The 20820-nt window shown below is 43.3% G+C and overlaps 1 protein-coding gene across 1 annotated transcript in view; it reads left to right on the plus strand.

Moving 5' to 3' along the window:
- NIT2 (nitrilase family member 2) overlaps positions 1-20820 on the plus strand; it is a 502164-nt gene that overhangs the window by 408445 nt on the left and 72899 nt on the right. Inside the window, exon 8 of the mRNA XM_086934539.1 lies at positions 9931-10029. Within this exon, the coding sequence (XP_086790665.1) occupies positions 9931-10029 (99 nt within the window). The remainder of the gene's footprint in view (positions 1-9930; positions 10030-20820) is intronic.

The raw sequence follows: 20820 nt of genomic DNA on the forward strand, positions 1-20820 counted from the left end.
AGTCCGGTGCTAGCACAATCACAAGTCTCCTCGACCTTGGGGGGCTGAAAATGAGCGACCAAGTAGATCTGCCACTTCAATGTTCAGCCCAGCAGCCAGACCTAGGCAAACGGACCTACGGCATTAGAAGCAACGTACCCAGCAGCGAAGGAGAACTAAAGGATCAGGGCAAAGCAAATCAAATCAGTAAAACAACATACGAGGTGATTCTAACCCCCAGATACCACATCAAAGGTAACCACAACATTCTAAACAGGGGCAACTTACTCAGGCTATTCAAGCATATACCAACTCTTACGGAAATTCAATCAGTCGATTTAGTCTGGGTTAAATTCTTAAGTCTAACAAGCGACACCCACGGTGAATCAACCTCAATTGGACTGAGCAGACAGGCCCAAGCGGGGCTTACAACTGATGAAACAGCAATGATGGCCGCCTGGGGAATTGACATAGCATTTCCCATCCCTGAGAAATATCCACACGTTCTAGCACTAAAGTCCCCTATAAAGGAGGCTTACTCTGTGTTAAAAGGGACAACAGTTAATCAAACAGGGACAAGTGCGCCCATGGTCCTGAGACTCTACAAGGCCTAAAAGATAATAAGCTCTGCAGAGCAAAGGGTAGTGCTCCACACGGACCTAAATCACATCGCATGGCAAAACATGTCTATGGGCCCGGGGGACACGAGCTCTCGACGGCACATCCACCAAAGACAAGGGAGCCAGCTACTGGAATAAGTATCAAAAAAGGGGGAACAACACTCTACTGTCCATTTTATCATGGAATGTCGCAGGGTTGAAAAGAATGCTCAACTGTAAAGCAGCAAGCTTGTATCTTCAAGAAAATGATATTCTCTGCCTACAAGAGGCATGGGCTACAGAACCCTTAATTCTTTCAGGGTTTTATGAGATTCACACCGCAGCAGTAAAAAATAATATCTTCGGGAGAGCAGTAGGTGGGCTTTCAATTTACATCAACCACAACCGTAAAATAGAGGTAAATTCAATAGAAACCAACTTAGTGAATCTCCAAGCAGTCCTGATCTCTGGCCTCAAATGTAATAATAACGCAATCCGTTTGATGATATTCAACTGCTACATAAACCCTGCCACAAAGCAAAAAAAGCAAAAAATAAAATTAATATCCAAAAAAATGGATCACTTGATAAACAAACATGCATCTCACTTCCCAATCATTGCAGGGGATCTGAACATCAGAGGGCTAGACGATGACACGAGGTACACCTCAAGTATACCAGAATTGGCTCCCTTAGTTCAGCTGCTGAACATGGTTTCTACCCACGCCACCATGAAAGCAGTGGACTCACAATGGGATCCCTTGCCCGCCTTTAATAATAAGTCAACAATTGACTACATCTTCATCGCAAAGAAACTTGCAACACTTTTTAAGGACTTTAAGGTGGGAGACAGGGAGGAAAGCGATCATAATCCACTGAGGGTCACATTATATATAAATGGGAAAAACGCAAAACACCCTGGATCAGTGGGTTTTTCGATCGAGGAAGATTACCACACAGCATTGAACAGAATAAAGTGGTTCATAAAATCAAGCCCTGCGCTCATGGAGTGGGTCGTCCGCAAAGAGCAGTGTCAAACAACGGCCTCTCCCACGGAGCATTGGAAGGAACTTCTTCTGGAATTAAAATCGGTCCTAGGACAAGTCAGCGGGACCCTGGAAACCAAGCGCCTTCACCCGCAAACCCAGCTATTACAGCCAAACCCCAAGGACTTAGAGCAAACGAAACGGAACCTTTCTAAAGCCTTGAAGGCGAGAAGAAAAGGAGTGACAACTCATCTCAGCGTGGAAATAAAAGGCCTTCGACGAGAACACAGGAAAAAAATATGGGAAACTCGAACAAAAAAATGGAGGCGGAGTGGTTGAAAATATTCCATATGCTCAAAGAAAACGGCCACGTCCGCTTCTGGAGACATATCAGACAATTAAGCCATATTGACCAAAGTAAAGAAAACGGCGTGGCAGCCACGGAATGGATCAAGCACGCAAAACAACTGTACACAACAGAGCAGGTAACGAGGGTCACGCAAGAACAACTAAATCCATTAGATAATGAAGAAGTGGTTGAGAGCTTGCTCATAAATACAAGAGAGATAATTAAGTTGATCAAGAAAATGAGGACAGATAGCGCACCGGGCCCCAACGGTATCCCATCGGCGGTGTTCAAAGAGGCACACGGATTCTGGGCAGAACAGCTAACCCCACTTTTCAAGCACGCCTTTGAAACGGCCTCCATTCCATCATCGTGGAAAGGCTCAGTACTCTGCCCCATATATAAAAAGGGAGATCGCACAAAACCAGAAAACTACCGGCTCGTGGCCTTGCTAGATATAGAAGCAAAGGCATTCGCTAGAGTGCTGCTGAAGGAATTAGAAAGCTGGGCGGAGGAGCACAACATCTTGCCTTTCTTTCAAACTGGATTCAGACCACAATGTTCCACAGTAGACAACATCATAGCCCTGGGATACCTGTCCAAACGTGCGACTCAGCCCGCTCAACCTCCCTTGTTTTGCTGCTTTGTGGACTATAGCGCAGCATTTGACCGCGTAGACCGTGGCATACTATGGAGTAAACTCACCAACTGGGGCATTCCCGAAAAGTTGCTTAAGGCAATAAGGTCTCTACACGAAGGGACCTGGGTAAGGATTAAGACCAGCCAATCATCAATGACCAATAAGGTCCCAACAAATAACGGCCTTAAACAGGGGTGTGTTCTTGCACCACTTTTGTTTAACATCTACACATCCGATTTAGGCCAAGCATTGAAGGGGGCAAACCTAGTCACTCCAAAGCTGGGGAACAAGCGGCTCCAAATACTTCAAAATGCCGACGACCTTGTAATTTTGGACCATACCAGGATAGGCCTACAGAAAGCCCTAAATGCGCTAAACAGGTTTAATCAAAAGAACAACTTACTGGTCAACCAGGAGAAGACTAAGATTCTCATCATTGGGAAGTATCATCGAAAGCACATAGCCCAATGGCGCCTGGGTGATCAGCAAATTAGAACTTGCAAAAACTATAATTACCTGGGCCTCAGGCTAACGGAGGGGGTTAAGACAACAGCTCATCTGAAGCACTTAAGAAGCAAAGGGGCAGGAATCATCTGCAGTCTGGGAAACCTCAATCGAAAATTACATTGCCCATCCACGGACCCCATCTTGAAAGTTTTAAAAGCAAAAATGTTGCCCTCAGTTAATTATGGCCATTTAATTTTCCCAGGAGCCCTTACCAACTTCTATATGAGTTTTCAAATTGCTGCATACAAGAAAGTGCTGGGCATCCCACAACAGGCCAGGAGAGCTAGAGTAAGGCTGGAGCTGGGACTTTCCCGACCCGACATCTCTTGCCTGGGAGACACAATAAAATATTACATTAGCACCCTGCGAGCACCAGCAATGGCTTTGAAAGCGCAAATTAAAACAATCTTCGAAGAAAGCAGATCACCATGGCAAGCGCAACTGGCAGTAGCCAATGAATTGCTGGAAATAGAGGTGCAAAACCTGGCCAACACGAACATCTCAACTGCAGTATGGAAAAGAGCAGTAAACCGACAGGTAAAGCAAATATCATTTGCAAGAGACATCGCTAGTCTGCATCATCACCCAAATCTCTCCGCACTGGATGCCTCTTATAAAGTGGGTAAAGCACAGCCCTACTTTGAACAAGCTCTTTCCGTTCAAACTCGAAAAAAGATCACTCACATGAGGCTCCTGGCACTACCTATAGTGGAGTTTAACCCAAGCTGGGCCCGACCGGATAAATCAGTAGCATGTAGACTCTGTGACTATCACCAGGAATCCTGGTATCACTTGTTGTGTTGCTGCCCAAAGTTAGCCAGAGAGAGACAACGTTTGGTCATTCCAATTTTCAGAGCTCAGGGCCACAATCGAAGCTGCGAAATTTCGGACTTGTGTTTTACGTTTACAGCAAGTCAAACAGTAGCACGGCTGGGGAAATTTACAGGCTTAATTCGTGCGGGACTGTCCGCAAACGCAGAGCTGCAAAAAGGAAACTGTAGGACGGGACGGAGGAAAGAGGTGGACACACCCCCAATTTAAAAACATTTAACGCACACTGTTTTTAAACTGCATAGTCAGAACATGACATTTCATGAAGGTTTTACGTTTAATTGACTGGAGGAAAAAGCCCAGGGAATACAACTTATGTTTCTTTTTTTAGATAACTATTTTTATACAGTTAGTATATTGTAATGATTTTAAATAATTGAACAATAAAAGCTTTTTCACTTTCACTTCGCCAAGAACCAAGAAAAGGTCAGTTTTCACAGTAAAAATGTGGTGTGTCGACTTTGCGTTTTGGTTAGTTTCCTGTCGCAAGCACTAGGCCTACCCACACAAGTGAAGTATCATTTTTATCGTACGACTTTGGGGAATGCGGAGTGGGTGGCATTTCGTGAATCCACACAGATTCCAGAACTTTTCATCACAGAAATGTGAGGACAATGTGGTTTGTTTTACAAAGTTCGAGGTTTGCAAGGGATTCTGGGTAAGAGAACCTAGTTAAATCCACAAAAGTCACCATCCTGGATTCCCGTGGGTGTCTAGTATTCAAATATGTATAGGTTTGCTAGGTTTCCCTAGGTGCCAGCAGAGCTAGTTTCAAAATCTACAGCTAGGCACTTCACCAAGAACCAAGAAAGGGTCGGTTTTCACAGTAAAAATGTGGTTTGTCCACGTTGCGTTTTGGGTCGTTTCCTGTCGTTGGCACTAGGCCTACCCACACAAGTGAGGTATCATTTTTATCGTAAGACTTTGGGGAATGCTGAGTGGGTGGAATTTTGTGGATCCACACAGATTGCAGAAGTTTTCATCACAGAAATGTGGGGACAATGTGGTTTGTTTTACAAAGTTTGAGGTTTACAAGGGAGTCTGGGTAAGAGAACCTGGTGAGATCTACACATGTCACTATCCTGGATTCCCGTGGGTGTCTAGTTTTCAAACTTATATAGGTTTGCTAGGTTTCCCTAGGTTCCGGCAGAGCTAGGGTTCAAAATCTACAGCTAAGCACTTTGCCAAGAAAGGGTCAGTTTTCACTGTAAAAATGTGGTGTGTCCATGTTGCGTTTTGCTCCTTTTCCTTTCGCCGGCACCAGGTCTACCCACACAAGTGAGGTATCATTTATATCAGAAGACTTTGGGGAATGCAGAGTGGGTGGAATTTTGTGGATCCACACAGATTCCAGAACTTTCCATCTCAGAAATGTGAGGAAAAAGTGTTTTTTTAACAAAGTTTGAGGTTTGCTAGGGATTCTGGGTAAGAGAACCTGGTGAGAGCCACCCAAGTGTCCATGTTGCATTTTGTTATAAAAAACGAAGGAGGGACCCTGAAAAGCAAATCTCAGGGGGAAAATTTTGGGAAACAGCAACACAATCATCATTAGAGGAAGACCCCTCAGTACTGATAACATTAAACTAGTCCCACATGTTGCATTTTGTGCCATTTCCTGTCGCGGCCACTAGGCCTACCCACACAAGTGAGGTACCATTTTTATCGGGAGACTTAGGGAAACACAGAATTGTAGAGCAACTGTAATTATCTTTTGACGTTCAATGCGTTTTTGCCTTCCAAATGTAAGACAATGTGTAAAAAAGAAATCACTTGGAAAAATGTCCTATCATTCACATGCTAGTATGGGTACCCACAATTTTGGAGATGTTCAAATAACTAGTGTTTCTTAACTATATATTTTGTTCCTATTTCAGAAATACATAGGTGTCTTTCATACCGATTTTTCACTGTTTATATTTTAACAAATGAATTGCTATATACCCGGTACACACTAAAAAACCATTGCAAGACGCTGCTCAGTTATTGGCTCCGGGTTCGTCAGGCTATTGGTGAACCTACAAGTACTATATATTCCCACAACCGGAAGGGTCCAGTGAATGTAATGGTATATTGCTTTAAAAATCTGTCATACTTAGAAGAAGTTATAGTTGATAACGTAGGCACAAATGGCTGTTTTCTTTCAACTTATTTTCAACTATTCCTATTTTCAACTGTTAGTTTCTATAAAAAAAACTTGAAAGATCTATACAAATGACTCATTGCTAAATTCTGAATTTTGTCTATCTTTTTTAAATGTATAGCTTTCTAGGATCCAGTATTGCTTTCATACCCATTTCTACCATTAACTAGAAGGAGGTTGAAAGAACAAAAAACAGCAAAAATAGGCTATCCCAATAAAATGGCAAATCTGTGTTAAAATGCTGCTTTTCTGACAAACGTCAGTCTGTCCCTGAAAGCTGGGAAGATGGTGATTTCAGCTCCACAAACCCTTTGTTGATACCATTTCAGGGAAAAAACAGATGCTTTCATCGTCTGCACTTTTTTCAAAATTTTCCTCCAAAAACCCAAATTTGGCTATATTTTGTATAATTTCTGGGTCCCCTCCAAGGGAATCAACAAACCCTGGGTACCTTTAAAATCATTGATGTTCGAAGAAAAGAATGCAAATTTGGCATGTATACCATATGTGGTCAAAAAGGTACAGGGGACTTAGCGCAAACGACCCCAAATAGCCAAAAAAAGGCTTGGTGGGGAGGTAGGGGGGAAGCTTAGCAGCGAAAGGGTTAAGGATTATTTATGTTGTCAATAAAACATGTGTTTAGATCACAAGGATTACTATGTCTTTTTCATTCAACTGTTTGCTCCATTAGTAGATACGTTTCTTTAAGAGTGAGAAAAAAATACCTGTGATATTTTGTTTTACACAAGATTAATTGTGCCTGGTTTAGTTTCTAGGTATTCAAAACAGTATTCCTTGAGGACTTATTTATATAAAAAATGATGATACTATTCAATATAGGTCCACAATGTGAATACGAATGATCAATTATTTAAGATATAGACCTCAGTTACGGGTGTATTATGAAAAATATATATATATTACTTTACTTCATCAGTGTATAGTTTGAACTAAACATGTTATCAGCTATGTTGAATTCAAGCAATATGTACATTCCATTAATAACCACACAGGCACTTGCACATAATCCCAACATATATTCTTATTGTTTCTGTCAAGGGATAAGTGGAAGCGCAGTCACTCCTTTTAACACAAGTAGTTTTACCATCATTGTTAATCCGAATTAAATAACTAGTGACATTTAATATCGTCTGTTTAGAACAAGACCAACACCAGTGTCAGCACTCAGTGTCAACCAGACCAACTCTGACCAAAATTACAGAGATTACAAAAATAGGCAATGTAAAGCTCTGATGGAACATGACCACCCAAGAACAAACACTCCAAATATGAACAACTTAAGTGCACATTAATTTGCAATTAAAGCAACCCGCTGCCAACCGTGCTATAAAGAAACATATCTTAACACCCTAAGTGCAGACTCCTTAAGTGCATATAACCATAATTATCCGTCATTGGAACATACCTTGCTATTTATGGTTTAAATCTCTTTATTGAAATTTTTCAAAACATTTACAGAAAACACTGATGCAGGTTTAGCCATTGTGCGATTTAACATTGCGAAATCTATGACCCGAAAAATACCTTGCTATTTAGACAACAATTGTAAATACCCAACTAACGTCTGAGTTTTGCTGTGAAAAATAAAATCCAAATAACGGCTTACTACTAGAGTCTTACTCAAACCAAAAATAATTAAAGAAAATGGAAGGCACGAATACATCATCTTACCCAATAGTGACTGAATTTAGATTGCCTTTTCTAAAATTGTAACAACACAAAAACCATTAATCCTCAACTAATGTGGGTCATAATGCAAACAAAGCCAGGAAACCATAATGAATCAACAAGTGTATTTACTCACATTGCACACGGATGGGCCGACTATAATGTCTGATCCAGGCAGGAGGTGTAGTCAATGCACACCGACTCAGGAGTCTTGGTTGTGTTGTGGACGTGGTAACGCGCCATAGTTTAATGTAAGGTTCTGTGTTGAGTACATGAAGCCTATTTCAGGTTGGAAGACAAGTTCACCATGGCGCCATCTTGGAGTAACTTGCTCAAGATTATGATATATCTTCAAAGCCAATATAAATCGGGCTATCAATCTCGATAAATCAGTATCCCATAGATCGAAAAAGCAGCGGTCCTGCCAAAAAATAACCAATTAGGAAGTACCATGTTGTATTTCTATGTGCAGTATGGTTTCACCACACTGAGACTACCAGTGGCGATAAACAGATCTAGTAAGTCACATTACGACAGAGCATCTATCCGCCCTACTAGATATTCAAAAGTAGACGGCAGGCCATAATGAATATACTAGGCTACTATTTCTGATAGTAAAATATTAGATGTAACTAAAAGTGATAACATTACTGAGAAGAGGCAGCCATCTTCTCATAAATAGGAGGACTAGGCAGTAAGAGCTGATTGAACTGCTCATTACGACATCAGTAAATATCCAGGACTTATAAATAATCTGCAAAGTGTAATATGCTAGTATATTAAGAGTACTTCCAACTTACTACTTTCAAATTAAATAGACAGCTATATTATACTTTAGCTTGTATAGGATTCAACCAACCAATCTCCCTAGAGTCAGTCAGTAACTTAAAGAAACAAATTGCATTTCCAAATGCATGTAAATATAACAAAGATAGAATAAGAGCAGGATCACGTATGAAATGCATCTACGCAAAATAGATCAATATACCAGACCACCCATAAGTAACATTAAAGGGTGGCCAATGTCTGCCATTCCGGGAACTGGTTGAGACCTTTTTCGACAGTTTTAGCTAACCATATCCTCCTGTTCTCTCTCATTGTAAGCAGGTAGGTAATCTATAACATGTCTGCTTTCGAACATTTAACCAATTCAAGCACAAACCATTTAATTTCATGGGGGGCATGCAAAATCTTGACATAGTGCTCAACCAAAGGTGCATTGGCCACTTTGCATTGAATACATGACTTGTGTGGTTTTCCCTATATAATGTAAGGAACAAGGACATGCAATACAATAAATCACATTTTTGGAACAACAATTTGAGTGATGTTTTAGTGTCCACATTTTATCATTTAAGGTACTCGTTTTGACTACAAAAGTGGTGGCACATGCGGAACAACTGCCACAAGAGTAGTGTCCAGGTACAGTTGTTGTAATGATTTTGGTTCAGGATCATGATCATTATATGCTCTGACAAGATAATCGTTCATGTTTTTCCTCTTTGAAACGCAAACAAACGTCTTTCCTACTTCATATCATTAGAGTGTACTAAGTGCCAATTCTTCAGAAAAGTCTATTTTATACAATTAGATTCAGTTCCAAAGGTCGTTACACAGGTTAGTCTTTTATAGTCAGGTTCTTGATGAACCTTACTGTTAACAAAGCATCACAGTCCTAGTACCAGGCTCATTTTAGAGAGCGTTTCACAAGACGATGGGGATAACCACTCATAACCAATTTGTGCATGAGCATTTTGGCTTCAATAAAGGAATCATCCCTTTTGGTACAGTTACATTTAATGTGTAATAACTGGCCAAAAGGAAGCTTGTCTCTCAGGTTTCGGGGATGATGGCTTCAGAAGTGTATTTTGTGCTGTAGGTTTAGTATATAGGCAAATTTACAAAATCCCCAAGTCATTCCATTTTTTTAAATCCAAAGATTCTAGACATTACATTCCGAAATTTGCAGAACTCCTAGACATCTTGAGTTACCCGATTTGCCGTTACCATTTGAACACAGCCCCCTGAATTCCTGTGGTAATTTAGAAGTGGCCATTTCTGTTTCCTAACATTTTGTATGTAACCCCAAAACATTGTACATACATTGACCTGTATGCTTGTAATTTGTTTTATATGAGTAACATTAATTGGCTGTACTTTTAAACTAGGATACAACATATTCCCAATTCTTTGGTTTCTCTTTTGTAAATGCAGGGCTCTTGATAACCAAGTGTATGTAGCCACTGCCTCGCCAGCAAGAGATGAAAAGGCATCATATGTTGCTTGGGGACACAGTAGTGTTGTGAGTCCTTGGTAAGCATAAACTGTTTGGTAGATTTTCGACTTCATCAGTGTTGTAATAACTGGCATTGCTTGTATGGCAATGAAGAATGTTTGTGTTTATTTATTTGACTAATACTAGCTTACTCTATTCTGTTTGTGCTGGAATAAATCTCCTAATAAACCTAATCTGAAATTTACGTGTAATGTATGAGTAGGAAAGCCATAGACTCAGTCATAACCCTCTTGTTCAAAATGTTTTTAAAAATAAAACCTATTTTATTAAGGTGAAGCTGATGCATAATAGGGCTGACTGTTCAGATGGTATATTAGTGGATTGTTAGTTCAGGAAAACCCAATAAAACACAGTAAAGTTGTCGCCCGATCTCCAACCATAGTATCCGTATTTCCAACACAGTTTTACTCATGTAAGCTTTACTAGCATATAATATATTTCTGTTCTTTCACATATATAACATGGAGCCATGTGAGGAGTTATATGAATGCACCATTCAAGGGAGCTAAAAAATCAGGAACCAGGGAACAATCTAACTCTGGGGTGGGGTGTAGGTGGTATCAGAGCTTGAGGCTTCCCCCATGCGTGAGGCAGTGCGGGGAGGACCTTCTCTGCCTTGTTGGTGGGTGGTGAATGGGTGTTCCGGTGGTAGGAGGCAGTGGCGCGGCCAGCTAAAGAGTAGGCATGATCTTCCCTGGAGGACTCGTCCTCTGATAGCAGGAGCAGGTGACCCTCACCATTTATTCTGAGATGTCTTTTGTTTAACTCCCGCGTGCCTAGTGGTTCTGCTTGACGCGGGGGACGCTAGCAGTGGCAGTGACGGAGTTTTCACAGGGGGCTAAAGCTCTTTTTGGGGAGCCTGGGGAGCCGGTAGCAAAAGTATGCATTGAGGTGGAGGTTACCCCCGCTACCCCTGTTCCCACTTCGGCTGCGCCCGTATCTGGCTCAGGCTCAAAGAAAAAAGGTAAGCGTGGCTATAAGAAGAAGAAGGTTGCTGAGGCTAAGAACTCTAAAACTATTAAGGGTCATAATCTGAATATCAGTGCTGGGTCTAAGATCACCCCTTCACTCCGATCCTATTTTAAAGTAATTCCGCAGGTGTTGCACCTTTCTGAAGACGCCCAGGGTCAGTTCCATTCCAGTGCTGTGGAGAAGGAGTTATTGGATCTAAGTGGGATTAATGAGTTTATGGATGTAATCCCTTCTCTTGAATCTGACGGTTTGGTAATGGCAACGACATCTGCAAATATAGTGGTTAAGGAGGGTGGTCCGAAGAGCATGACTGATGTGGCGTCTGAACATCAAATACTGTCAGAGGCAGAATTAGAGGTAGATCTAGAGCCGGAACCAGAGGCGACGGTGGTGGAGAGTTTACAGGAGGCAGAGGATTTACAGGAGGACACCAAACCAGGGGGGTGGTACAGATCCTACGACCATCTCTTTAAAGTCTATGTTTATAGCCTTATTTGCAGATATTAAGAACGGCTTTGACGCGTCAAAAGCGAATCAACTGGAGATAAGGAACTTTTGTGAATCCTTAGATAATGAAATTGACGGTCTTAGTGCCAGAACATCAGCCCTTAAAGAGACAGTTGAAGAAACAGTTGCGGGCATTTCGTTACATCTGGAGCAAGCAAAGGGAGACATCATTAAACTTAAGAAAGAGGATCTTATGATGGCCGAAAGGATGAAGACCCTGGAGAATAACGCTAGACGTAGTAATCTACGTATTTTAAATGTTCCGGAGGGGAGTGAGGGAACCGACATTAAATCATATGTGATCTCGCTCTTAAAGGAATCATTGAGTCTGCCGATTTCACCTGAGGATCTGGCCAAAGATATCCAGCGCATCCACAGGGACCCCTTCAGACAAAATCCTCAGAGATCTAAACCGCGGAAAATACTCATAAACTTTCACACCTATTCTTAAGGAAAGTATTCTTAATCTAGCTTTGAAGCAGAAACCTCTGGCTGGGAAAGGTTTTAACTTCCAGATTAGATCGGATCTATCTAGGGCCATCCTTGAGAAGCAGTGGGAATTTGGTAGGTGTCTGGAAGCTTTTAGGAGTCAAGGCGCAAGTGCTCAACTTAAGTTCCCGGCATCTTTGAGAATAATGCACAATAACAAAATGTTTAACATCAGGTCTGTGCAGGAGGCAGATGAGCTTCTGCTCACATTAGGGGGAGCTAAGGGTGGTGCTAAAGGCTCCTCGGAGTGGAGTCCCTGTGGCTGGGACATCCCGCCATTGGTATCCGATATCCTTCTTTCTCTCTATTTTTGTTTCCTTTTTTGCCTCTTTGGAGCAAAATGAAGTGAGCTTGGTAGGAAGAATAAGTAAAAAAAAAAAAATGGGAAGCAAAAAGAAAGTTGGAGCAATGAAATAAATTCATTAGCATAATGTAAAAAATAGGAAAATATAAAATGGGGGGGGAAAAAAACAATATATATAAGGGGAAAGAAAAGAAAAGGAAAAAAGGGAAATAAGGGGAAAAGGGAAAAAAAAGGAAGGAAAAAAAAGAAAATCTTTTTTTTAACAGTAGAGTTTGACTAGTATTTTCCTTTTTTTCACTATAGCCATTGTAATATAGATGTTTTTGTCTTTTCTTTTTTCTTCAAGAGAGCAATGGGTTGGGGGCACTATCTTCTGGATCTGTTCCGGATAGATAGGGCAAGGGTTTCCCGGGGGGGGGGGGGGTAGATTAGGGCACAGGGAGAAGAGGGGGGTGGGGAGAAGTTTTAAAAATGACCTAATTTTCTGTTTGGAACAATTTTTTGGTTAAAGGTCTATAGCGGTGCCAGAATTAACATAATGATCGGGGCAGAGGTGTATCTACTTGAGTGGTCTGGGGGGGGGGGGGGGAAATCTAAGTGATTATGAATAGTTTGAAAATCATCTCCTGGAATGTGAATGGTCTCCGCACCAGACCCAGGGCGGATAAGATTATGCAATATTTGCGGGATTCTGATGCGCAGATCATTATCCTCGAGCATTGTCTGGTATGAAAACGCAGCAACTTGATTGGATCAATTTACATACTCCACCTCGATCTGCAAGTATGACATCTAAAACCATACAATTTTGTAATGTCATAAGGCGATCCGCTTGAAGCTCAGCAGTCAAATTACTAAGGGCACCGGCAGTTTCATTTATGGTGGACTCAACCACTCTCGTCAATTGCTGTATGTTTCTACTATTAGCCATAGTTCCCCAAAACGGTAGGAAACCCTTGAGAAAGTCTCCCACTTCTTATCCCGTGGTATCTTCCTGATTGAAGACACCTCTAACAACTCTCGTTCTGTGGTAATCTGCAGCAGCAGTATACGTAGGGGGTAACAAATATGCAACATAACAGGTTCCCGAAAAATCAGGGGTCAACCATGTATATGCTCTGTCATAGCAAACAAAATACGTGCCCTTAGTTGCTAAAAAAGGTGGGGAAGTCTGGGACGCAAAGACATATGTCCGAGTACAAACACTCTTCCCTAACTGAGCTCTCGGATTCTTGCCATTACCTTGCAGACAAAAATGACCAGGATGGGGTATGATCCAAATCGGAGGTGATGTTTTCCGTCTCTGCTTTTCACTCAGACTAACATTATATCCAGTCACGTTCCATCCGATATAAGCTAATGCCTCGTCCTTAGGAATAGTCTCATATGTATTGATATCTCTGATCATATCCGTTATTCCCTTCACTAAGGCACTATTACTCGAGTTATCTTTCATGGAACGCAGGGGATAGATTTCGTTGGCATAAATGAACATTGTCTGATATGCCCATACAGACCCATTGTAACTGAATGGCAGAACCAAATAGGGAATACCTCTATCCGTAGTATGTGGCATAAGACCACACACCCAACAATTAGTGGTGTTCACTACCAACTGGTGTTGATGCAGAAGTTGTACAAAAGAATTATTAATAAACTCTGACCACCTAATCAGTTCATGTTCATGTAAAGTATGGAAAGAATGCAAAGAAGTAGTAGTAGGAAAAGACATAGGTTGTGAGGTGGGTGCAAACGTCAATTGGGAAGCAAAAACAATCCAACCCACCAAAGACAACGTCATGCTAAGAAACACTAGAAGACACGTTATTAGAAAACATTTGCTAAGAGTTAATTTACACAATTTTGTCTTAAAGTTCATTTCTGCAACAGCTCTCTCAATCTCAAACTCCATCCTCTAACCGTGCTGTTCGCGGCAGTTGGTTTTCTTCGCTCAGGTGTACGTCTGTAAGTCCAGGGATGCCCTAGAACAAACCAGAACCGTCGACCTTGCGTCTACACGGTTTGACACTCCAAGTCTTGATACCGCGACCCTACAGCTGAACCCGGATGGCGGTTTGAAAAAGAAAAATAGAACAAAACAGCTTCTTGGATGAGAGAGTGCAGTTTTCAAAAACAAAAAGGAATTATTTCTTTATTAGTCCATTGTTTCTTGGTCGCAAATTATAGCGGCCTTTACCAAGCACCGTCTGATCTCGAAACATCAATTCAGGCTTAGTGGTGTCCAATCTCAAAGGCGGAGGCACAGCTGCTTGCAAGATATCGTCGTCCTCTCGCTCAGACCTTGTCCACACCAAACGTGCGTCACTGAACGGCATGAATTTTGGCAGTCTATCTGTCTCTGAATCACCAATACCTTCACGGATCCACTGGTCGTACGGCAGAGGTCATGAACCTGTTGATGTAAGACACGCAATTTAGCCGTCAGGTCATACAAGTAATCAACCAACACAGGATATTCAATGTCGCTAAACTTCGTTGGTCTCGGTACTCCCCACACATTGGCTGGGCGGCCAAACACAATCTCATACGGACTAAGGCCTATTCAGGAATGCACTGTAGTTCTAGATGACAAAAGTGCCAACGGCAACGCATTGGGCCATTGGAGACCAGAACTCGCCTGAATCTTGGCTAACTTAAGCTTCAGAGTGCCATTATAGCACTCAACTAAACCAGCCGATTGGGGGTGATTCGCAGCATGACATTTCTACCTTATGCCCAAACCCTCACACACTCTCTTCATGATCTGGCCCACAAACTCACATCCGTCATCACTCCACACCATCCTTGGCAAACCAAACCTAGGGAAAAATTCCTTGAGCAAGATTTTAGCTGTGGATAAGGCAGTATTATCTATTAGGGGGTAAGCCTCTACCCATCTTGAAAAGGCACAGACAACCACAAGGACGTATTTCAGATTGTTACATCTCTCCATGTGGATAAAATCCAATTGCAACACCTCGAATGGATACGTCGGAGGCGCAAAGTGACCAGCTGGAGTTGGGGTTACCTTGCCAGAATTATACATCGGACAAACCATACAATTCTTGACCAGATTCTCCGCACACTTAGGAATTCCAGCATTCTCCCACACTGGAGCCAACAACTTAGAAATCCCTTTCGCACTAATGTGAGCCATTCCATGTGCCATCATAACCACTGCAAGCACATACGCATCAGGTAACAACCATCGCTGGTGTTCTGACAACTCAATCTAACAACCAGTCGAATCCAACATTCCTGTAGTCTCTCTCCATACACTCAATTCTTTCTCAGTAGCTTCAGCCTGAATTGATTTCACACTCTCTATTGTGTCTTCACACATTCCGCTATCCGGAACCCATCTCGCTGGACCTGCAACATACTTTCGACTCGTCGCGTCTTTCGCCGTTTCTCTCGCTACTTCATCCGCAAACGCATTACCTCGACCATCGTCATCAGTAACCTTCTTATGTGCACTGCATTTCACAATCGCAACTTGCGTCGGCAACGTAAGTGACTCAAGAAGTTCATTCACCAACTGTCCATGCTGAATCTTCGTACCATGGGAAGTAAGGAATCCACGTTCCTTCCACAAACGCCCAAAGCTATGGGCAACACCAAACGCATATTGACTATCGGTGCACACAGTCACTCTCTTTCCTTTCGACAACACACATGCTCTCGTCAGTGCAATCAACTCTGCTGCTTGAGCTGAATTCTGTGGAATACGTGAAGCTTCAACAATCGTGTACAAAGTTGTAACCGCATACGCTGCAGTCGTATCGCCATTCGGAAGCTTAAAGCATGAACTATCTACCCATAAGGTACCAGCAGAATTCAAAAGAGGAGTATCTTTCAGATCAATTCTACCCTTCGTTTCTTCCTCTGTCCTGAAAAAGCAATCATGCTGTTCCTGAACATCTGTCTCTACATAAATCGGCAACAATGTAGCTGGGTTCAACGTGTTGCATCGCTTTATGTGCACATGACTAGCCAAAAGCGTCAACTCATAACCTGACAACCGCGCACTAGTCAAATGCTGAGTCTTCGTTCTGTTCAATAAAGTATCCACCGCATGTGGAACCATCACAACCAACGTATTATCCATCACCAAACCAGCAGACTGTCAGATAGAAACAGCCGCTGCAGCTCTCAAGCAACTCGGCAACGCTCTAGCTACCGGATCCAAAGTCGACGAGAAATATGCACATGGACGCTGCTTGTCACCAAACTGTTGCGTCAAAACCGCCAATGCACAACCCTCTCTCTCGTGAACATAGAGTGTAAAAGGCTTACTGTAGTCGGGAGTACCCAACACCGGAGCAGAACACAATGCATCACGTAATTCAGAAAAACTTTTCTGACATTCGTCAGACCAAGGAAGAGGATTCGGAGTATCCTTAAGAGTAAGTGCCAACAGAGGTTTCGACAGTAACGAAAAGTTCGGAATCCATTGTCTACAGTACAAGGTGATACCCAAGAAAGCATGCACTTCTCTCTGTGTGGTTGGCACAGTCATTTGCTCAATCGCTTGAATTCATTCTGGGGTCAACCTTCTTCCCTCCTTCGACAAGAGACGACCGAAGTAGGTCACTTCTTGGCGGCAATACTGCTACTTCGAAGGTGACACTTTGTGATGAAGGTCAGACAAATGTCGCAACAAAGAAAGAGTAGCTTCTTTACAAGTTTCCTCATCATCAGCAGCAACTAACAAGTCATCCACATACTGAATAAGAGCAGCACCAGCAGGCAAGACAATCACATCAAGCTGTGTTTTCAAAGCCTGACTATAGATGGAGGGACTTTCACAATAACCTTGAGGTGCGCGCTTAAACCAGAAGCTTCGGCCTCCTAAAGAGAAGCCAAAAATATCTCTACTCTCCTCTGCAATTGGGATACTGAAGAAAGCATTCTTCAGATCTATAACCGAAAACCAGGCAGCTGAAGCAGGAATCATAGTCAGCAAAGCAGTAATATCCGGAACAGGAAACTGGCACAACAATCTAATTAACCTCTCGAAGGTCAATCACAAACCTATACACAGGCGGCTGAGAACAGTCAGTACGCTTCAGGACAGGTAAAACAGGACTGTTACACACATTACCTCTCGTTTCTTCAATCACACCTTTCTCAATCACATCATATATGATCGCTAAAAGTGCTCTTTCACCATCGCTAGAAATCCTATATTGGGGAATACGTGGCAATCTAGCATTCACTTTAAGAGTCACAACATAAGGTGGAATCGCCAAAAGACCCACGTCATTAGGACCAGTAGCCCAAAGAGTATCAGGGAGAGAACGCAATTCCAGTGGAAGCCGATCTTTAGACAAATACATCGGAGAGATCACTTTCTTACCTAAGGTAAGCTGCACTCCCGAAGGAGAACAATGCAATGTCGCATGCAATCTCTTCAACAAATCCAAACCCAACAAATTCTCACCACAACCTGTCGTTAAAATAAGGGGTGCTTCCAATTCACAAGGCCTGATAGAAAGAGACAAGGGACTAGAAACTGGATTACGAACTGGGGCGCCATAGAATCCTACAGAAACATTCGTTAAGCCAGACAAAGGTGCGCCAGGGAGTTTAGAGAGCATGACAGAACTCTTCGCTGCACCAGTATCCAAAAGAAAAGGTTCTACCACACCTGATGTAACTACTACAACATAAGGTCCACTCTGGTCTACTGGAACTGACACTACTCCCTCCCTTTGTCCATGGCTGTCCTAACAATCATCACCCCCTTTTGTACCGCTTTTGGCCGCCATAAGTGTGGCAGGGTATACTCAGACGTGAGTCCCTTGCTCACTTTGCCACTGGATTCAAGCAAGCCGGGCTGAAGATGGCTGCAATGCCAGAAACCGGTCCTCGGAAGCTTGTTTCCGGTCCAGGGAAGACATGGCTTGGCAGTTCGGGCTGTACTGTTCCCATGAGGCACAGGATCAGACTGATTTGCATATAGCCATGTCTGAACTGGGGTGGCAGAGTGGGCTAAAGAACGGTGATGGATTAAACCCAGATCTTTTGACTGGGTGTGAGTGTTTGATTGATTCAAATGCTCCGTCCATCACCACCCCCTTTTGTACCGCTTTTGGCCGCCATAAGTGTGGCAGAGTATACTCAGACGTGAGTCCCTTGCTCACTTTGCCACTGGATTCAAGCAAGCCGGGCTGAAGACGGCTGGAATGCCAGAAACCGGTCCTCGGAAGCTTGTTTCTGGTTCAGGGAAGACATGGCTTGGCAGTTCGGGCTGTACTGTTCCCATGAGGCACAGGGTCAGACTGATTTGCATATAGCCATGTCTGAACTGGGGTGGCAGAGTGGGCTAAAGAATGGTGATGGATTAAACCCAGATCTTTTGACTGGGTGTGAGTGTTTGATTGATTCAAATGCTCCGTCCATCACCACCCCCTTTTGTACCGCTAACAATCATTACAGTCAGCATTCTCACTCTCAACATAATAGTCATCAGCATAGTACTGAGTCGACTGACCAGACGCAACATTCTGTTGATCAAAACAATTCATAGAATTCTGTGGGGGAAAAGAACGTCCATTCTGGGGGAACACACCACGTCCTTTACCCGTAGGTACTTGCTGAACCCCTCGACCTCTCACACCAGACGCACCATTCGCACGTTGTAACAGAACCGGACAACTATTCTTGAAGTGGCCTTCTTCCTTACAATATGCACACTGATTAGGGCCAACCGGAATTCGCTGCTGAAAAGACTCGGGCTTCTGCAACACCCTCTGAAACTGTTGAGGTTGTTGAAACTCACGCTGATTAAGACGAGGCGGATACACCTGTTGCAAAAGAACCTTCGTTTTTAATTCTTTAGTCTTTTTCTTTCTCATCTTTATCTCTATTCTCGTAATATTGTGCAGTAGCCAATATCTGGGCCGACGAAGAAACAGCCCAAGAACTCTCGGAGTCCTTCAACTTATTACACAACTCGGGGAGCAAATTATGGACAAACTTATCCACAAACAACCTTTGGCCACCTTCCGTAATCATATCCTGACCACTATGATCTATGAATGTCTCCTTGAACCTAGTGAAGAAATCAGACACACTTTCATCTTTCTTCTGCTTACATGCTGCTAACTTATCCCAATTCCCTCGCATAGCAGGCATCAGAGTCTTCATGAAATTAATAATCCTACCAGGGAGTTTGAGTTTGAGTTTTAAAAGTTTTATATAGCGCTCTTTCACCAGCGGTTTCATGGCGCTGTTACTGGCAGATCTCCACAAGGGACAGGGGGTAGAGGACAGGGGAAAAGGAGCTACATAAAAATTGTACTGAAAAAGTAAGCTTTAAGTTTCTTACGAAACTGGGAGTATGAGGTGAGGGATCTGAGCTCCAGGGGTAATGAATTCCAGAGGGCTGGGGCAAGGGTCGTGAATTTTGCCCCCCCCCCACTTTTTCCGACGAAACCGGGGAACTGTCAGCAGGAATTTGGAAGAGGATCGGAGCTCCCTAGCTGGAAGGTAGGGGACAATCTCCGAGGAAATGAAGGCAGGGGCCGTGCCCAGTCGAGCCTGGTAGGTGATGGTCGCTAGTTTGAACTGGACACGTTCCCGAACCGGGAGCCAGTGTAAGGTCTTCAGGAGGGGAGTGACGTGTGAGGATTTGGGAAGGTTAAAGACCAACCGAGCCGCCTGGTTTTGAATCATCTGCAACCGCCTGAGACTATATGCAGGTATGCCTGCATATAGGGCGTTGCCATAATCCAGGCGGGAGATGACCATCGCCAGGACGATCAGCTTCAAGGCCTCGAAGGTAAAAAATCGAGAGACCTTGCGGATGGTCCGGAGAGAAAGAAAAGAAGAAGAAACCACAGAGCTAACCTGGGAGTGAAGGGTGAGGTGAGAGTTGAGTTTGATGCCTAACGTTTTGACCGAAGCAGAGGGGACCGGAGGGAGACCGAGGGAAGGGGGCCAAAAAAGTGAAGACCAGGGACTGGAGCAACCACCCGTCAACACCAGTTCGGTCTTGTCGGGGTTGAGTTTCAGGTGGTTGAAATCCATCCAGTCCCGGATAAAAATCATAATAGACTGGAAGTTAGAAATAGAGGCAGAAGATGAAGAGAGGTTGAAAACAAGTTGGAGATCATCCGCATAGTTATATACGGTGACCTCCATTTGTTCTAAAGAAAAAATAAGGGGAGAAATGTAAAGGTTGAACAAAAAAGGTGAAAGGGAGGAACCTTGGGGGACCCCGCACTGGACCTTCCGGAAGTCCGCAGAGAAGTCACCCAGGCGAACCGCCTGGGTGCGGTCCCTCAGGAAGGAGGACAACCAAACCAGGGCCGTACCCCCGATCCCTGCCGCCGCGACACGGGAGAGTAAGATGGTGTGATCCACCGTGTCAAAGGCGGCAGAGAGATCGAGGAGGACTAATGCCTGGAATTGATTGGTGTCCCTCCCCTCCCTGAGGTTGTCGAGGACCGAAAAGACTACGGACTCCGTAGAGTGTGCGGGGCGAAAGCCAGCCTGACGGGAAGCCAATACCCCATTCTCTTCCACGAAG

Source organism: Lissotriton vulgaris, chromosome 8, assembly GCF_964263255.1.
Source record: "Lissotriton vulgaris chromosome 8, aLisVul1.2, whole genome shotgun sequence".
In the NCBI taxonomy this organism is placed as follows: Eukaryota; Metazoa; Chordata; class Amphibia; order Caudata; family Salamandridae; genus Lissotriton; species Lissotriton vulgaris.